This window comes from Protopterus annectens, chromosome 12.part0 (genome assembly GCF_019279795.1).
Source record: "Protopterus annectens isolate FY-2018-M chromosome 12.part0, PAN1.0, whole genome shotgun sequence".
In the NCBI taxonomy this organism is placed as follows: domain Eukaryota; kingdom Metazoa; phylum Chordata; order Ceratodontiformes; family Protopteridae; genus Protopterus; species Protopterus annectens.
In genome coordinates, this window is record NC_056746.1 from 588057272 (window position 1) to 588077273 (window position 20002).

The 20002-nt window shown below is 45.0% G+C and overlaps 1 protein-coding gene across 1 annotated transcript in view; it reads left to right on the forward strand.

Moving 5' to 3' along the window:
- Window positions 1–20002, forward strand: part of LOC122816730 — a 2226031-nt gene that overhangs the window by 475663 nt on the left and 1730366 nt on the right. The window contains exon 7 of the mRNA XM_044089722.1: window positions 4832–5009. Coding sequence (XP_043945657.1) covers window positions 4832–5009 — 178 coding nt within the window. The remainder of the gene's footprint in view (window positions 1–4831; window positions 5010–20002) is intronic.

Consider the following 20002-nt stretch of genomic DNA (forward strand, 5'->3'; position numbering starts at 1 on the left):
GGCTTCTTATTCTCCTTACGAAGACTCTGATGCTGAAGAGTCCATTCCTTCAGCCTCTCCACCTGAAGAATTTTCCTTTGGGGAAACCTTGCATGCTATGAGGGAACAATTTCAGTGGCAGGGCCAAGATTTCTCAGACTCCAGAAAAAGGCTTAGAACCTTTCTACATTTGCCACAACATAGGCCTTTAGCTATACCTCCAGTTCTTTCTGTTGTAGATGATATTTAATGATGCTTGCACTGCTCCTGATTCTTTACCTCCGGCTCCTGCTAAGCCCGATAGGTTCTACAGGGTCCCGGACACTCATCACCATTTATACAAGGCTCCTTTTGCAGATCCAGAGACCATCGCCCAGGGCCCTAAAGCTGTAGCTGCTACTTCTACTAAAAACCCCCTCCCCTCTGAAAGGGAATCCAGGTCCTTAGAGAGATGGGGTAAAAAAGTTTACACTTCTGCTACCTTGTCAGCTAGGGCTTTAAACTGCCAATTTCATATGATTCAATATCAGGAGTTTATGCTTGACCAGTTAACTAAAAAGCTTTCCTCTGAGGAATCTTTAGATAAAAAATATGTTCAGGAAATGGTACATAACATACATCAGGTTAGTAACCATTCTTTAAAATGTGGCTATGATGCACTGGAGGCTTCCTTTAGATCAGCCATGACTGGCACAGTTATCAGGAGACATGCATGGTTGAAAGAACAGGCATTACCAGACCATGTCAAATCAAAGCTTTTGGATGCACCCATGGACAAGGTCAATTTATTTGGTTCCCCTGCTCAGCAGGTGCTAAAAAAGATGGAAGAGAAGGCGAAATCTGTACAAACGGTGAAAGATTTCTTACAGGTTCAACCTCCAAGGTTTAGCAGGAACTGGCCCTCCAAGAATTGGTCCTTTCCGGACTCCTCTAAGCCTCAAAGGGGCAGGAATAGGCGTTCAAGAGACAGAAACCAATCCAGGGGTGCCTACAGGGGATGCCAATGGCAAGGTAACAACCAGCGGGGCATGGACGCAGCCACCACCTCTACAACAACTCAATCACAGTGACTTGACAGTGGCACCGCCTACCAGGGAACAACTAGAAGCACCCTTAGGCGGAAAATTAACCTTATTCTCAAAAAACTGGCATTGCATCACAAGGGAAAAATGGATTTTGCAAACTATAGACCAAGGTTACAGGTTCCATTTCCATACTCTACCAGGGAAGAGAGGAATGCCAAACCTACCACCTACTCAAAGGACAGAAGCTCTAAAACAAATATCTCAGCTGTTAAGAATGAGAGCTGTGGAAAAGGTATCATCTATGGAGCAAGGAAAGGGATTTTACTCCAGACTCTTCCTGGTACCAAGAAAAGAAAACAAATGGAGACCCATTCTAGACCTGTCCGCTTTAAACACATTCCTTATTGTTCCAAAATTCAAAATGCTGACCCTACAGCAGCTTCTTCCCATGCTGGGCAAAGAGTCTTGGCTGGTAACTCTAGATCTCAAGGAGGCATACCTGCACGTCCCCATAAGACCAATTTGCAGAAGATACCTCAGATTTCTTGCCGGATCAGAGCATTATCAATTTTCAGCATTGCCCTTTGGCTTATCTACTGCGCCCAGAGTGTTCACGAAATGCCTGGCATCAGTAATTGCTCATTGCAGACTTCAGGGAATCCAAATTTATCCCTACCTGGACGACTGCCTGATTCAAGCGGACAACAAAAGCAAGCTAGCAGAAGATTTACAAAGAGTCATTTACCTGCTGCAAGCCTTGGGATATACAGTCAATATAAAAAAGTCAAGGCTGATGTCCATCCCAAAGAATAACCTTTCTGGGTGCAGAGCTGGACACATCAAAACAAATGGCATTCCTAACTGCAGAAAAGAAAGAGCAACTACCTCTCTACTTCTTGGCATTAACAAAGCAGAATCACCTAACTGCAAGAAAAGTACTGCAAGCTCTAGGCTTCATGGCATCTTGCATAATTCTGGTCCCTCATGCCAGACTGCATATGAGAAAGCTACAGTGGTACCTAAGGAATTTGTGGTCCCAACACAAGCACAGCCTAGAAACCAAAATCCCAATAATCCCATGCCTGAAACAAGAGTTCCTATGGTGGGCTCAGGCCTGCCAATCAAACACAGGATTGCCCTTCTGCAACTGAGCCCACCAATCAAACACAGGATTGCCCTTCTGCAACAGTCAACCAAGCCAAACCATCACGACAGATGCCTCAGACCTCGGTTGGGGGGCACACATGCAGGGCAAGTGCATACAAGGCTTATGGACTCAGGACCAGCTACGCCTACACATAAATCTAAAAGAAATGCTGGCAGTAAAATTGGCAATCCAGTCATTCAGACCATTTCTCCAAGAAGGTCAGTTGATGATAAGGACAGACAACACCACAGTTATGTGGTACATCAACAAACAGGGAGGCACCCATTCATATCCTCTATGCCGGCTGGCACTGGACCTATGGGATGTGGCCCTGAGCTACAACATTCAGTTACAAGCAATTTTTGTACCGGGAAAAGAAAACATTCTAGCAGACATATTAAGCAGAACAACCACAGATGCCCACGAATGGATGCTTCATCCAGACATCTTCAAAGCCATCACAAGGGAATGGGGATTACCAGAAATAGACTTGTTTGCATCCCCATTCAGTCACCAGCTAAAGAAATTCTGCACAAGGACGTACCACCCACTTGCTTGGAAGGTGGACTCCCTATCTTTCAGTTGGAAAAACCTGACAGCATATGCATTTCCACCACTTCCTTTGATGCACAAGGTGCTTCTGAAGATCAAAGAGGACCGTCCAAGGATCATTCTGATAGCTCCAGACTGGCCAAGACAACATTGGTACCCATTGCTGAGGAGCATGTCTCGGGAACAAATATGGACACTACCTCTGATCCCATTACTGTTAACACAGAACAACTACAACATCCTGCATCCAAACCTGAAAACCCTGCAGCTAACTGCCTGGAACATTACATAACAGCAATTAACCCAAATTTATCCCAAAGGGTTAAAGACATAATCCTGGAGGCTCGCAGACCTTCAACAAGAAAGAATTATGCAGAAAAATGGAAAAGATATCTCATTTGGAGTACTGCAAAGGGGCAAGATGTGACACTGGTGAACATAGCCAACATCCTGGAGTACTTGGCGGAGCTCTTCCATACAGGCCTGTCCTACTCTTCCATCAAGATACATGCATCAGCTATTTCAGCACAATACAGCTTGGATCCTCCTGTCTTCTCTCTTATTATTATTATCTCTCTTATTATTCTCTCTCTCTCATTAAAAATGTAAAACCTCCCAGGAAACCACCATTGCCAGCATGGGACTTGAACTTTGTGCTAGAAAAATTGACACTTCCTCCTTTCGAGCCAGCAGCAACAGCAGAATTACAATACTTATCCTGGAAGACTGCTTTCCTGCTGGCAATAACTTCAGCAAGAAGGGTCTCTGAACTACAGGCATTAATGGCAGTGCAACCCTTCCTGATCTTCCATCAAGTTAGAGTGTCCATGAGAACAAATCCTACATTTATGCCTAAGGTGGTATCCAGAGTGTCATTAAATCAGGCTATCCACCTACCTACATTCTTTCCAAACCCACAAAACAGGGAGAAAGACTTTTGCATACCTTGGATGTACACAGACAGTTACGCTACTACCTGGACAGGACTAAGTCCAATAGAAAAACTGACCAGCTTCTGGTAGCATATGCCACAGGAAAGGAAGGAAAACCAATTTCAAAACAGACAATCTCCAAATGGATAGGAAATTGCATTAGATTTTGTTACTCCTACCATGGAAAGAAAACTCCAGAGAACATCAGGCCTCATTCCACAAGGGCTACAGCCACTACCACAGCCTTCTTACGAGGAGTGGCTACCAAGGACATTATAGAGGCTGCTACTTGGACCTCCGTGCATACATTTGCCAAACATTACAATTTACCTTTATACTCTAGATCCCGAGCAGGTTTTGCCACTGCTGTTTTGCAAGGGATCCTAGCTACACCATAATCTCTACTCTTTCCTCCTCCCCTTGCATAGCTATGGTATTCTACCCATTTGTAAGGACTGCAGATGCATCCTTGAAGGACATAGTACAGTTTTGTACCTACCATAAATGTAGATGTCCGATAGGAATGCATCTGTAGTCAGGATTACCCACCCACCTTCCCCTCTGAGGTACTCCTAGGGTATTTGCCAGCCTTCAGCTAGCTTGGGGGGGATCTATTATGGTGTATTTGTTTGTATATATGTACATACATGCTTATTTTTTGTGTTTGCTCTCTACTATTTGGAATCATTGGCATTTATCCAAATTTAGCCTTCCAAGAGGGCACCTGGCATCTGGGGCAAGAAACACTGAGGAAAATGGCGTCGGCTGATGCCTTTATACCCGAAGAACTGCAGCTATGACGTCGGGTGAAGTGCGACACCAGCCGAGGCCAGACCCAGACTTTGGAATCCGGCCGACCGAAGGGCTGCCTGACGACAGGACAACCCATTTGTAAGGACTGCAGATGCATTCCTATCGGACATCTACATTTATGGTAGGTACAAAACTGTACTGTATATAGGGAGCCATCTCCCAGCCCACTTTCCTAGCCAGAATAAATAAAAAAGGATAACTGTTAAATATTTAATAGTGAGTCAATATACAAAAGGCACCATTTCACTAGAGCCATCTCCATTTTCTTTAGTGGACCCCTTTAGTATATATCATAATAAAAGCTATTGAAATATAAATTTTTATCTGGATCTAGATAGAACTTTCACTAAAATTTTAAAATATGTATGTACCTTCTGTTTCAGGTGCTCTTTTACTGAAATTCATTCAAGATCTTTCAGTGGAATACAGCCAGTTCTTGAAGGGTGTAATAGTAAATTATGATGATCTTTGCCCCTGCTTCTGTGTATGCCACACGAATTTCAGGAAAGGACAGTTCTGCAATCGCTGCAGGCATCAACATGTTAACATCGTAGTTTTCAGGTATGTGCTTAATTAATTGGGAATTGTGTATAATGCACTGTCTCCTGATAGTATTACTTAATATGTATATTCGGTCACCATTGTTTGCATTTGAAAGTAATACAGTGCTTTTTTTTTTTTGAGAGCCTAACAAAGAATTGCGACAATATCTTAAAACAGATTTTAAGAATTTCACTTAGCACTGACTTGTGTAATTATTGTTTGTAAACACTGCTATCTTTGAGAAGCCATTCATAAACATAAGACATTTGAGCTTTGTTGATTAGAAAGGAATATGTAAAGATTTTTGAAGTAGAGGATGCAAAGTGCCAAATTACTGAGAGGTGCAAATACTGCTTCCCAAAAAGAGCCCTCTAGGGATCATATTGCCAGATATTACAGCTACTTTCTGGAAGCAGTACCAATATATATTCCTCATAAAGAGCTTTGTTGCAGTGAAACTTGGCATTATTTGCATTAAGTGTGTGAATGTTTTCTTCCAACCAGAACTTTATAGCAGTTAGATTTTCCTTTAGGTGTGTGGTTTCTGTTTCATACTTGGGCTTTTAGTGTGGTAACTTTTCTGTGAAAGACTGCAACATACACCCCATCCATTTCTTTTTTGCCTCACTTAAATTTTCAGTGGCGAAGTAGTTATGTGAGCTGTGCATGCTTATTTAATGGTGAGATTAAGCCTCAAAAGCTACAGACTTTTGCAGTCTTGCTGCACTGCACTCATGTTTTATAAACATTTTGGTCTAAAAGGCGTGTTTGCTGGGATGTCCTTCAAGGATGCATCTGCAGTCATAACAAATGGGTTGTCCTGTCGTCAGCCAGCCCTTCAGTCGGCCGGATTCCAAAGTCTGGGTCCGGCTTCGGCTGATGTCGCACTTCACCCGACGTCATCTCTGCTGGTCTGCGGGTATAAAGGCATCAGCCGACGCCATTTTCCCCAGTCTTTCTTGCCGCGTGGCGCCCGAAGCAGAAGCTGTTCGCAAGTGCCGGTCGGTCAGATCCAGAAATTACTACTACCGAATACTACTTCGAAGACTTCTAAAAGCTAAGTACCCCGTTGGGGACTCTTTCTTGCCTCAGCCGATGTCAGAAAAAGTAAATAACTGTTTAACTTGTGGGGAAACAAATACCTCATAAAGATTTCCACTCTTACTGCCTACCTTGCTTAGGCCCAGACCACGACGTAGCAGCCTGTTTAGCCTGTGCTTCCTTCAACCGACGAACGCTTAGGCGTCGGTCGGAGTTTGCTGAACAGTTTTTCGGCTCATATTTTGCGTACATTATGCCGTCGGATCCTCCGACTACACAAATTGTTAAAAAACGCAAAGAAAAAAACCGACACTCGCGGTCCGCGGTTTCGGCCGAAACCACGGTTAAGCAAGCCGCGAGTGTCTCTGTTTCGGCCGAAACCGAGAAAACGGGTCAATCTTCAGCCGAATCCATGACTACTACTGAGGCTCCTGCTACCTTAGTTGAATCGGCCTCTGAAGTTTTGCCTACTACTGTGGTTCCTAGTGAATTATCAGACACCATCCCTTTGGATGTCTCTACCCCAGCACATGGTGCTGCTAGGCCTCCTGCAGCCATGTCTATTAAGGCCTTTGCCAGGGCTAAAGCAGCCAAAACTGTTAAATCGGTGCCTGCTAAGCCTCCCTCACACAGGCCCACTTCTAGTTCACAAATGCTTACTCTGGCAGAGGATTTAATATCCTTAATTAGGGGATCCCAATCTCACCCAGACAGGGCCTCTCAGCCTCCAGAAAAGAGACCTAGAGCAGAGCCCCCCCCGAGCCAGTGTCCTCTGATGATTCCTCGGATGACTCAGACATTACAGATCAGCCAGAGGCTCCTTTTTCTACTTATGAAGATTCCGATGCTGAAGAATCCATTCCATCTGCCTCTCCACCAGAGGAATTTTCCTTTGGGGAAACCTTACATGCCATGAGAGAACAATTCCAATGGCAGGGACAAGATTTCTCAGATTCAAGAAAAAGGCTTAGGACCTTTCTGCACTTACCACAACATAGGCCCTTAGCTATACCTCCAGTTCTGCCTGTTGTGGATGATGCATTTAATGATGTTTGCACTGCTCCTGATACTTTACCTCCAGCCCTGCCAAACCAGATAGATTTTACAGGGTGCCAGACACTCATCACCACCTATACAAGGCCCCACTTGCAGATCCTGAGACTATATCCCAGGGGCCTAAGGCAGTAGCCTCGACCTCAGCAAGAAACCCTCTCCCTTCTGAAAGGGAATCCAGGTCCTTAGAGAGATGGGGAAAAAGTTTACACCTCTGCTACTCTCTCAGCTAGAGCTTTAAACTGTCAGTTTCATATGATCCAATACCAAGAGTTTATGCTTGATCAGTTAACTAAGAAGCTGTCCTCTGATGACTCCTTAGATAAGAAATATGTTTTAGAAATGGTGAATAACATTCAGCAGGTTAGTAACCATTCCTTAAAATGTGGCTATGATGCACTGGAGGCTTCATTTAGATCAGCCATGACTGGCACAGTGATAAGAAGGCATGCATGGTTAAAAGAACAGGTCTTGCCGGATCATGTTAAAGCAAAGCTGTTAGATGCTCCTATGGATAAGACCAGTCTATTTGGTACCCCTGCTCAGCAAGTAATGAAGAAAATGGAAGAGAAGGCAAAATCTGTACAAACAGTTAAGGATTTCTTACAGGTTCAGCCCCCAAGGTTTAGCAGGAACTGGCCTGCCAAAAATTGGTCCTTTCCAGACTCCTCAAAATCTCAAAGAGGCAGGAATAGACGCTCTAGAGGCAGAAATCAATCCAGAGGAGGTGCCTACAGAGGACGCCAGTGGAAGGCAATAACCAGCGAGGCACAGACACAACCACTGCCACTGCAACAGGACAATCACAGTGACTTGGCTCTGACACCGCCTACCAGGGAGCAAATAGCAGCACCTTTAGGCGGAAAGTTAGCCTTATTTTCAAAAAATTGGCACTATATCACAAAAGACAAGTGGATTTTGCAAACCATAGACCAAGGCTACAGGTTCCACTTCCACACCTTACCAGTAAAAAGAGGAATGCCAAACCTACCTCCAAATCAAAAAAACAGAAGCTCTAAAGCAGATAGCTCAATTAACAAAGATGAGAGCTGTGGAAAGAGTACCAATAACAGAACAGGGCAAAGGATTCTACTCCAGACTCTTCCTAGTACCAAGAAAAGAGAAAAGTTGGAGACCTATTCTCGACCTGTCCGTCTTAAACACATTCATCATTGTCCCAAAATTCAAAATGCTGACCCTACAGCAACTTCTTCCCATGCTGGGCAAGGAGTGTTGGCTGGTAACTCTAGATCTCAAGGAGGCATACCTGCACGTCCTCATACGACCAAATTGCAGAAGATACCTCAGATTTCTTGCAGGATCAGAGCATTATCAATTCTCAGCATTGCCCTTTGGCTTATCTACTGCGCCCAGAGTATTCACAAAATGCCTGGCATCAGTAATCGCTCATTGCAGGCTACAGGGAATCCAAATTTATCCATACCTGGACGACTGCCTGTTACAAGCGGACAACAAAAGCAAGCTGACAAAGAGTCATTTGCTTACTACAAGCCCTGGGATACACAGTCAATTTAAAAAAGTCAAGACTGATACCATCCCAGACAAGAACATTCTTGGGTGCGGAATTGGACACAGTAAAACAAATGGCATTCCTAACTGCAGAAAAACAAGAACAACTCCCTCTTTACTTCTTGGCATTAACAAAGCAGAACAAACTAACAGCAAGAAAAGTACTGCAGGCCTTGGGCTTCATGGCATCATGCATAATCCTGGTACCCCATGCCAGACTGCATATGAGAAAGCTACAGTGGTACCTAAAGAATTTATGGTCTCAACACAGGCACAGCTTAGAAACCGAAATTCCAATAATCCCATGCCTGAAACAAGAGTTCCTATGGTGGGCTCAAGCATGCCAGTCAAACCCAGGCTTGCCATTCCACAACTTTCAAGCAAGCCAAACCATCACAACGGACGCCTCAGACCTAGGCTGGGGGGCGCACATGTTGGACAAATGCATACAAGGATTGTGGACTCCAGACCAGCTGCACCTGCACATAAACCAAAAGGAAATGCTGGCAGTAAAACTAGCAATCCAGAAATTCAGACCATTCCTCAAAGAAGGCCATTTAATGATAAGGACAGACAACACCACAGTCATGTGGTACATCAACAAACGGGGAGGCACTCATTCATACCCCCTATGCAGGATGACTCTGGACCTTTGGAATATGGCTCTGAGCTACAACATCCAGTTACAGGCAATATTTGTGCCGGGAAAAGAAAATACCCTAGCAGACATGTTAAGCAGAACCACCTCGGATGCTCACGAATGGATGCTACACCCGGACATCTTCAAGGCCATCACAAAGAAATGGGGAATGCCACAAATAGACCTATTCGCATCCCCACTCAATCACCAGCTCAAAAAATTCTGCACAAGGACATACCACCCACTTGCATGGAAGATGGACTCTCTATCCTTCAGTTGGAAAGGCCTGACAGCATATGCATTTCCACCTCTTCCTTTGATGCACAAGGTACTACTGAAAATCAAAGAGGAACGTCCAAGGATAATTCTGATAGCTCCAAATTGGCCAAGACAACACTGGTATCCATTGCTGAGGAGCATGTCTCAGGGGAGAATGTGGTCAATACCCCTGATGTCTTTGATGTTAACTCAGAACAACTACAACATCATGCACCCAAACCTAAAAACCTTGCAACTGACTGCCTGGAACATCACATAACAGCAACTAACCCAGACTTATCCCAAAGGGTTAAAGACATTATCCTTGAAGCCCGCAGACCTTCAACAAGAAGGATCTATGCAGGAAAATGGAAAAGGTTTGTCATTTGGTGTACTGAAAGAGGAAAAGATGTGTCGAACATAGATATTGCTAACATCCTGGAGTACTTGGCAGAGCTTCTACATACAGGCCTGTCCTATTCCTCCATCAAGATACATGCATCAGCTATTTCAGCAGAATACAGCTTCGATCCACCTGTCTTTTCGCATCCTCTTCTCAGGCAGTTCTCAGAGGGATCAAGAATGTAAAACCTCATAGGAAACCACCATTACCAGCATGGGACTTGAACTTTGTGCTAGAAAAATTGACACTCCCTCCATTTGAACCAGCAGCAACAGCAGATCTTCAACACCTATCATGGAAAACTGCTTTCCTACTGGCAATTACTTCAGCAAGGAGGGTTTCGGAACTACAGGCCTTAATGGCAGTACAACCCTTCCTAATCTTCTATCAAGATAGAGTGTCCATGAGAACTAATCCTACATTTATGCCTAAGGTGGTATCCAGAGTGTCTTTAAACCAGGCAATCCACCTGCCTACCTTCTTTCCCAATCCACAGAACAGGGGGGAAAGACTGCTGCATACCTTGAATGTACATAGACAGTTACGCTACTACCTGGACAGAACCAAAGGTAACAGAAAAACTGACCAGCTTTTAGTAGCCTATGCAACAGGAAGGGAAGGAAAAGCAATTTCCAAACAGACAATCTCCAAATGGATAGGAAATTGCATAAGATTCTGTTACTCCTACCATGGAAAACCAATTCCACAGAACATAAGACCTCATTCTACAAGGGCTACAGCCACTACCACAGCTTTCTTACGAGGAGTGGCAACCAAGGACATTATTGAGGCGGCTACTTGGACCTCCGTGCATACATTTGCCAAGCATTATAATTTACCTCTATACTCTAGATCCCGAGCAGGGTTTGCCACTGCTGTATTGCAAGGGATCCTAACTACACCATAATTCTTCTTCCTCGTCCCTAGTTTGGCTATGGTATTCTACCCATTTGTTGTGACTGCAGATGCATCCTTGAAGGACATAGTACAGTTTTGTACCTACCATAAATGTAGATGTCCGAACAGGATAGCATCTGCAGTCAGGATTACCCACCCTCCTTCCCCTCTGTGGTACTCCTAGGGTATTTACCCTCCTAATAGCTAGCTGGGGGGGGAGTCTCTTATGGTGTATTTGTTTGTATATATGTACATACATGCTTATTTTTTGTGTTTGCCTTCTATTATTTTGGAAACATTGGCATTTATCCAAAATTTAGCTTTCCAAGTGGGCAACTGGCATCTGGGGAAAGAAACACTGAGGAAAATGGCGTTGGCTGATGCCTTTATACCCGAAGACCAGCAGAGATGACTTCGGGTGAAGTGCGACATCAGCCGAAGCCGGACCCAGACTTTGGAATCCGGCCGACCGAAGGGCTGCCTGACGACAGGACAACCCATTTGTTATGACTGCAGATGCTATCCTGTTCGGACATCTACATTTATGGTAGGTACAAAACTGTACTTTGTCTGCTCCAGATTTTGGCATCCTTTTTAGAACCGCACATTCCTTTTTGGAAATCCACTGTAGTTATGTAATTAAAAATCTTGCAGTAAATTTGTTTACAATGACCACTGATGCAGCTGAAATCAGACAGGAAATCATGGTCACTTGGAGCTTTAATATGAACTCGTATGTACGTTATTAGCAGCAACGCGGTAGTAGTGTGACTTTTCTAAATGAGTAACTCAAGTATGCATTTTCCAAACCAAGCATAAGCTCCAATTAGTTTGGTAGCAAATGCATGAATGAAATGGAAGGCAGTGCTTCCTTTGCAGGAAATTATTTTGTTTTTATTCATTCATTTATATTTGTATATCAGAGTAGTGCACTGATCTCTGGATAATTTACAGGCCCAACCTATGTGGAAAGGATCACATAAGACGTTGCACCAAACGTATTTACAGATGCAATGATATGCCATAAAATGTGCATATTTACAAAAGCAAGAATATGCTAGAATATTTAGGTTAAGAAGCTAAAATACATTTTATAATAGCAAAACCTAAACTTAGAATTGTTACCATACCATGCTTAGCAGAGTTTTTTGGATAAGATGTAGCCATCAAGAAAGAAAATGGCTTGTACTAAAAGGATAGCAACACAGCATATTATAGGGAGAGGAATAAAGGTATTAGAAGAGGGGAAGATTGTAAATAGTTGCAGGAAATAATGCAGTGGGGTGAAGACTTACTATGAAAAAGTTAAGAAAAGCATGCAGAGTAAAAGAAATAGAAAGGAGAGGAAGTGCGAGAAAATTTTGACTGTTGTTGTCCTGTCATATGAAGCTGAAATCAGTCAATGCATCTGCTTCAGAAACACCGTAATAGATTCTCTTATTCTTTCTGTTCTTTTTATGAGGGTAGTGTCTTGGGATGAAATGGTCTGAGGTATTTCTATACCTTTGATTCTTTCCATTAGTATGGTCTGGGGAACAAATCCACGTCTTCATTTGGGACAGAAAAGTCCTAAGCACTTCTAAAATAAATTGTCTTTGTGCTTAGATGTATGTGCCATGTTTTAGGAACAGACTTGTAATAAAAGTTTCCCTGAGAAAAAAGTGAGCATGTTGAGGTTTCCACCTATTTGAACTTGATTAATGTATTGTTTAAAGGAAATTTGAGGAAACCGGTTTATATTTTTTTCATTTGGTATGTGTGAAGTACATTTTCTTTTACTGATCAAGTATTTACTAATAGTATATCATTGATGGTGTTTTCATGGCATGGTTGAATGCACCCAAATTTGTGGGCAGTCCATTGAGTCCAATTTACACTATGAGAAATTATGTAATGCTGCTTTTGGGCTGGGATTGTATATATAGTAATGTATACAAGCAAAAAAAGCCCTCTAGGGATCATATTGCCAGATATTACAGCTACTTTCTGGAAGCAGTACCAATATATATTCCTCATAAAGAGTTTTGTTGCAGTGAAACTTGGCATTATTTGCATTAAGTGTGTGGATGTTTTCTTCCAACCAGAACTTTATAGCAGTTAGATTTTCCTTTAGGTATGTGGTTTCTGTTTCATACTCAGGCTTTTAGTGTGGTAACTTTTCTGTGAAAGACTGCAACATACACCCCATCCAATTTTTTTTTTCCTCACCTGAAGTGAATAGTTGCTTCACATTACTACTTGTTTTTTTAGTAGCAGTGTTAAGTAAAAATATCTTTTTCATTTTATCTTCGGGAAAGAAGTTTTCTCTTTCAGTGTATCTGATCACTTCTATTGACATTCCCATAGAAGATTGCTGTTGTCATATTTGGCCAGTATTGCCAAGAAGTGTTGGTCTTTTGAGACCACTGGGCTTATCCTACTCAAAGGAAAGATGAAGGCTTTTAATGTAACTTTTCAGATTTCAGTAGAGAGACCCCTCCTACTGGATATTAGTCCCCAGTTCTGTTCGTGGAAACAAATCCGACTTTGGCCAAAGATTTGCTCCATGTTTTTTTACTTTCTATGAAAAATCTGCAGGCTCAAACCATTTTCAAAGCAAGCTTTGATTTACTGGGACGAGGTACTCAGTAGACAGATGTCTAAGGTGAGGAGGTTTGGGATCCATTGTGTGCATCTCCAGTGCCTGAGGTTACTCTTACATTCTTTGTTTGCAGGTAGTGTGTATAGGAATGTTGTGCTTTATTGTAGAAAGCACAGCTGACAACTGGTAAACTTAGAATGTTGGTTTCTGTCATAGTCTTAATGGTGAGAGAGTGTACAAGTGAGTAAGACGTAGATATGGCCTGTTTTGTTAAGAAGATGAAAGCATGTGTTGTTCTGATAAGATCTTTGTCCCTTTTGTTGGTAGAAAAATCATTTCCATCTGGCTCCCCTCCAGATTTTCCATTTGTTTAAACTGAGCCATGTGAACATTTTAAATGATCCACTAAAACACTTTCATTCCCCAAAGGAAATATGATCAACTCCTGAAGACCAGCCATTCTAAACTATCTGCTTTTTCCACCCTTCATGCAGTCTTTTGTAGATGTTTCTAATGATGTATTCAGTGCCTGACAAATTACGGTTATGTAGAGTTCAAGGCAAATATACTTTTTGTTTAATAATCTGATGACTGACCATGCTGTTACAGAGTTTGAATTTCAGAAAGGGCCCTTCCATATAACAAATGGATCTTATATGAACAATTCCACCCACTTCAGTGACTAATCTTTCCTCAAGCTCTCACTTGGTGTGTCTATCACCGACGTCTTTTTTCCAGGCTATTAGCTTTCCAATTAGAGTGCAAACTTGTAGATGTTATGTGATCCTATCTCGCCTACATTCTGAATGATGGGTTCGGAGCCGATCCCTCGGCTCCGACTCGGCACGCTTATGCCAAAGAGCGAAGTCTCTTACTGGCTGAGCTTACCATATCCCAGGATGCACCACTACCAGTCCCCCAGATCTCGTTTGCCGCTAACAAGTGAAGACGTGGTCTCGAGCTGGCTGAGTTAAGTAGTGATTATTTCACTAGTTTTTCTGTCAGGATTTTCTTCATTCTCTACAAAAAGCTGTTTTAACAGCTATTCTTGTGTTTTGAGTGTGTTTGACAAAATTCACTTGGTGAATTCTTGTGTTGTGAGTGTGGACTAGGAGTACCTCTTGTCTGGAAAGGCCTTTCCCGGTCTTTTTATTTGTAGGTGACTTCGGTTCTGTTTCACTTATATTTCCTTAAAGAGGAACTTCTGAGAGAAATTATTACATTTACAGAGTTTGTGCTGTGTTTAACTGACTCAGAGTATTGCGAGTGTAAACTGTAAGCCTATTATAGGTCTGTCACCAGTGTTCTTTACAGTTACTTTCTGAAAATTTCTATAATGTCTCAGAATCCTAGGCCTTCGGGCTTCAAGAAATGTGTAAAATGTAGCTTCAAAATGTCCATCACGGACGATCACTCGCTATGTGTGTATTGCTTAGGGGCAAAGCATTTACAGGAATCATGTAGTGTATGTCACGCTTTTTCCTCAAGGGTCCTCCAGGAGAGGAAAAATAAATTAATTCTTAAGGGATTAATTAAACCTTCTTCGAAGAAGCTTTGGCATCCTCTCCTTCTCCAGCCAAAGAAAGGGCGGCTCCGACCAGTCCGTCGGATCCGATCGCTAAGAAACAAAGGCAGGCCTCTCCTTCGGCTCCAAGGACTTGGAGCCGAGGTCGAACGGTCTGCCTCGATGCCACCAGTATCGACTCCTCTGGCTTCGGAGCCGATAGCTGGGGCATCGAGGCGGGTCATCTTCGCCGGCTCCACTGCTCGGAGCCGACAAAGGTTGCCCGCTCAGACACTTCCTCCTCGGCGAAGTCCACCTCGGCACCGATGGAATCTGGTGTGTATTCCTCGGCGCCGATACTCATCGAGTCGCCTCGAGCCGGTCCCCTAGCCCTTTGGGGCCGTTGGAGAGGCCGTCGGACCCGTTCTGTTTCCTCTCGGTCTTCGAGGATGTCAGATTCTGATATAGACAGGGTGCTCCAAAGACTGTTCCAGTCCCCAGTCTTCCAAAAATTTGTTTCGGTTCCGACCCAGTTGGCTTCGGAGCCGATGACCTTGGCCCACCCCATTGCCATTCCTCCTCCGACTGCTTCGGCTCCGGAGCAGGTGCTGTTGGAGCCGATGGAGATCTCAGGGTCGGCTCCGACCCTTACTCCAACCCGGGCCTTCGGGTCCGAGTTTGGTACGCGGACGCCTTCGGCTGGACCCGGGGGTGATGTTTCGGGACCTATGCTTTCGGTTCCGAGCCTCCCCTCGGTGCTTCGGCTGGGTCTTCCGTCGACTATCACGGCTCAGGGGACCGGACACTCCGAGGATCCTGGGGGGGCCGGCTTCCAGAGCCATGAGGAGTGCCTTGGCCAAGTCCTCTTCGCCATCTCCCGGCTTTACCGCACCTTCCCTAGGAGTGGAGACTGGGTCTTTGGCAGTTCCCCTGTCCGTAGTCAGTGGAGCCCGGGGCCTGAGGTTACCCCCAGTGGGGGTTCCCCTCCTCCTGAGGGTTCTTCTGAGCTGTCTTCGGAGGAACCCCAAGGAAGAGATCGTGCAAGAGGAAGCACGTGGACTCCCCGAGTCTATTACTTCAGACACTGATCTGGATGATGCAGAGGAGTCCCAAGTCGTCCTCGGATGATGTCTCCTTTGCAGACATCTTACAGGTCCTCAAACAACGAGGCGGCTGGGTATGCAAGGCCCCCTCGCCTGACGAGTCAGTGCTCCTCATTGCCTTTGGGGCTCAGCCCTCCGCCTCCTGGGTGTCTCCGCCTTCGACGAGCTTCTGGATTTAGTTTGTCAAGGCGCGTGGGAACATCCAGATACCGTGGAACCAGTCCCTTCTCGTCCAAATAAATTTTTGTCTGCTCCCCGAGAAGGAGTTCCTCACTAAAGGCGTGGCTGTAGATGCCATGGTGGTGGCATCTGCTACACAACAGGACGTGGCAGAGGCTTCAACGTCCATCCATCCTCCTAATAAGGAGTCTAGGAGTATGGACAGGTACGGAAGCGCACCCTGACTTCAGCGGCCTTTACTTTAAGGTCTCTGAATTATTTGGCACATTTTACCAGGCTTCAGAGGGATCTGGTCAAGGAGTTGTCAGATTCCCTCTCGGTAACCTACCTGAGCAGCTAGCCCAGTCGGTTAGCTCTCAGTTGGCTATCCTTACGTCAATTTCTAACTCGTCCATGAGGCTCATTTCCTATGCGGCCGAAGGGGCGGGTAGAGCGGCAGGCACAGGCGTGGCTCTCACGGAGACAAGCCTGGCTCCGTTTGTGTCAGTTTGCGGAGGCCTTCAAGTCTTCCTTCGCCGACGCTCCCTTTGATGGGTCCTCCTTGTTTGGACCCAAGGTTAAAGACACCCTTACCCGCTGTGAGCAAGAGGGAAAAACTTTATCTGCCGTAGGTGCCCGTTATTCCACTCCCTTTCGGCCTTACCCCAAGGCTAAAGGAGGGGAAAATGTGGTTCCGCAAATCCCGTAAGTTTTTCTCCCAACAGCAGGAAGAATCCCTTTCCAGAGGCAGAGGACGGGGAAATTTTTCAGGGAGACGCCGTCCCAGAGGCGGCAGAGGGCCCCGCAATTCTGGAGACAGAGTCCTTTCGTGGCTCTTCAGCCTCCCACACTTCATGAGGGATTTCCCGGCTGTGCTGCTCGAGCCAGTCGGGTGTCGTTTTGCCAAGCACCTAAAAGCCTGGGAGTCAATCACTCAGGACAGATGGGTGCTTCGGATCATTGCCGGAGGTTACACCATCCCATTCACATACTGCCCCCACAGTCCAAAAGAATCCCGGACCCACCACCCAGTCAAAGGGAAATGGCAGCCGCAGAAGCTTTAAAGCTGCTAGAAAAGGAGTCATCCAACCGGTCCCCACAGACCAGATCGGATCAGGAAATTACTCCAGGTTCTTTTAGTGCCAAAAGACAGGGGACCTGAGACCAATATTGGATCTCAGCAGACTGAACCAATCCGTCACGAAATCCAAATTCGAATGGTCACGTTACAATCCATTCTCCCATTGTTGGAGAAGGATGTTTGGATGTGCTCCATAGACCTCAAGGACGCCTATTATCACATACCGATACATCAGGCGTCCAGGAGGTATCTGCGCTTCAGCCTGGGAGTCAGTCATTACCAATTTTGCGCTCTGCCCTTTGGTCTCACCACAGCCCCAGGGTGTTCACCAAGTGTTTGGCAGTAGTGACGGCTCACCTGAGAAGTCTTGGATTCCAAGTGTTTCCCTATCTGGACGACTGGCTCCTGACTGCCACCACCAGGCATCTACTAATGGACAACCTCAAAGCCACCATCTCCCTGGGTGTTACCCTGGGGATTACATTCAATTGGTCAAAGTCTGTCTTGCTGCCCTCTCAACGCATAAAGTTCATAGGAGCAGAGATAGACTCAAGATTGATGCGTCTTTCTTCCTGCCGAAAGGATCCAAACTTTACAGGGCCAAGTTCAAGCTCTGATCTCGAGATCCAAAGCCCCAGCCAGGATGGTTCTACAAGTTCTAGGCTCAATGTCTGCCACGGTTCTTTTAGTCCCTCTGGCAAGATTGCACATGAGGATTCTTCAGTGGCTATTGTCAACGCAATGGTCCTTTCAGGATCTTCCCTCAATCATCACATCATGATTACGGATATATGCAAAGGGACCTTCGCTGGTGGCTTCAGACATCCAATTTGGATCAAGGAAACCCTTTGTTCTTCCTCTCCAGTGGTTACCCTGACGACAGATGCCTCCCAGATAGGGTGGGGGGCATTGTCTGGGCAGGCTAGTTCAGGGCTCCTGGCTTCCAGACAAGCTCTTCTCCACATCAATGTGTTGGAGATGAGGGCTGTACTTCTATCCCTACAAGCCTTACACAAGTTTCTTCCTCAGGGCATCATCGCCATCCACACAGACAACATGTCGGTGGTTTGGTATCTGAACAAACAAGGAGGGACCAGATCTTACCCCTTTGCAGAGAGGCCATGAGAGTGTGGGAATGGGCTGTAGCTACCAACCGCTTCTTGGTAGCGACCCACATCCCGGAAAGTCAAATATATTGGCAGACAAATTGAGCAGGACAATTCTCTCTCCTCACGAGTGGTCTCTAAACCACACCGTAGCAGCTCAGGTTTTCAGGAGATGGGGACGCTGCTGCGACCTATTTGCAACTCCATTAAACACCAAGTGCCAAAGGTTCTTCTCCTTGATCCCACATCAGGGAGTACCAGCCATGGATGCTCTAGCACAACCTTGGCCAACAGGGCTACTTTATGCCTTTCCTCCCATTCCGCTTCTTCCCAGAGTTATTCAAAAGCCTCTCAACTGGGGTCTTCAATGATTCTGATTGCCCGTACTGGCCTCGCCAGGTGTGGTTTCCCTACCTGAAGAAGCACGCAGTGGACGATCCGTGGACTTTAGACCTGATTCGGACTTGCTAATCCATCAGTCGGGACTTGACATCAGTCCCTTCAATCTTTGAAATTGACAGCTTGGCTCCTCCACTTCCGACTTTAGTTAGAAGGCACACTCTAGACCCGAAGTGGTTCACATTTTATCTTCGCCCACAAACCCACCACTAACAAATTGTACCTTAGTAAGTGGAAGAGGTTTGCTATCTGGGCTCAACTCAAGGGCTTAGACCCTATCACTGCTCCTGTCCCAGAGGTCTTGAAATTTTTAACATCCTTGTTTAATCAGGGATCTTCCGTCTCAACTATTAAAGTCCAACTAGCGGCTATTTCTAAATTCCACGAATCCATGGATCCTCCTTTGATGAGCAGCAGACTATGCAAAACTTTCATTAAAGGTGCGAACCTATTAAGACCACCAATTTTTCATCCTGCACCTCCGTGGGATCTTGATTTGGTGCTTCGCGCATTAACATCCCCCTTCGAACCGGCTGCTACATGCGAGTTAAAATATCTGTCTTGGAAAACTGCCTTCTTAGTTGCAATTACTTCGGCAAGAAGAGTTTCAGAGCTTCAAGCCCTGTCTATTAAGCCACCGTACTTGATTTTCCACAAGGATAGAGTATCACTTAGGCCTAATCCGTCCTTTGTCCCAAAGGTCTGTTCTAGTTTCTGCCTACAACAATCTCTAGAGCTACCGGTTTTCTTCCCAAAATTCTCCAATGAAGCAGAATACACTCTTCATAAATTGGATGTTCACAGGCAGTTACGCTTCTATTTAGACAGGACTCAGCAACTTCGTAAGTCAGACCAGTTGTTTGTGTCCTTCTCAGATAATAAACTGGGCCAAACCATCACAAAAGCTACTATCTCAAAATGGATCAGAGATTGCATAACTCAGACTTATTCTTCTTCGAATAAGCAACTTTCAACATCTATCAAGGCTCATTCTACCAGAGCTATGGCTACTTCTATAGCTTTTCATTCCAAGCTCGCTATATCGGAAATCTGTGCTGCGGCTACTTGGTCCAATCCGCACACTTTCATTTCCCACTACAAATTGGATGTGGCATCTAGAGGACGAGCTTCATTTGGTTCCACGGTACTCAGGAGTGTTTTCCAGTGAGCCACCCAGGATTCAGGTGCTAGGGACGCTGTCCCATCATTCAGAATGTAGGCGAGATAGGATCACATAACATCTTTTAGTTATGTAC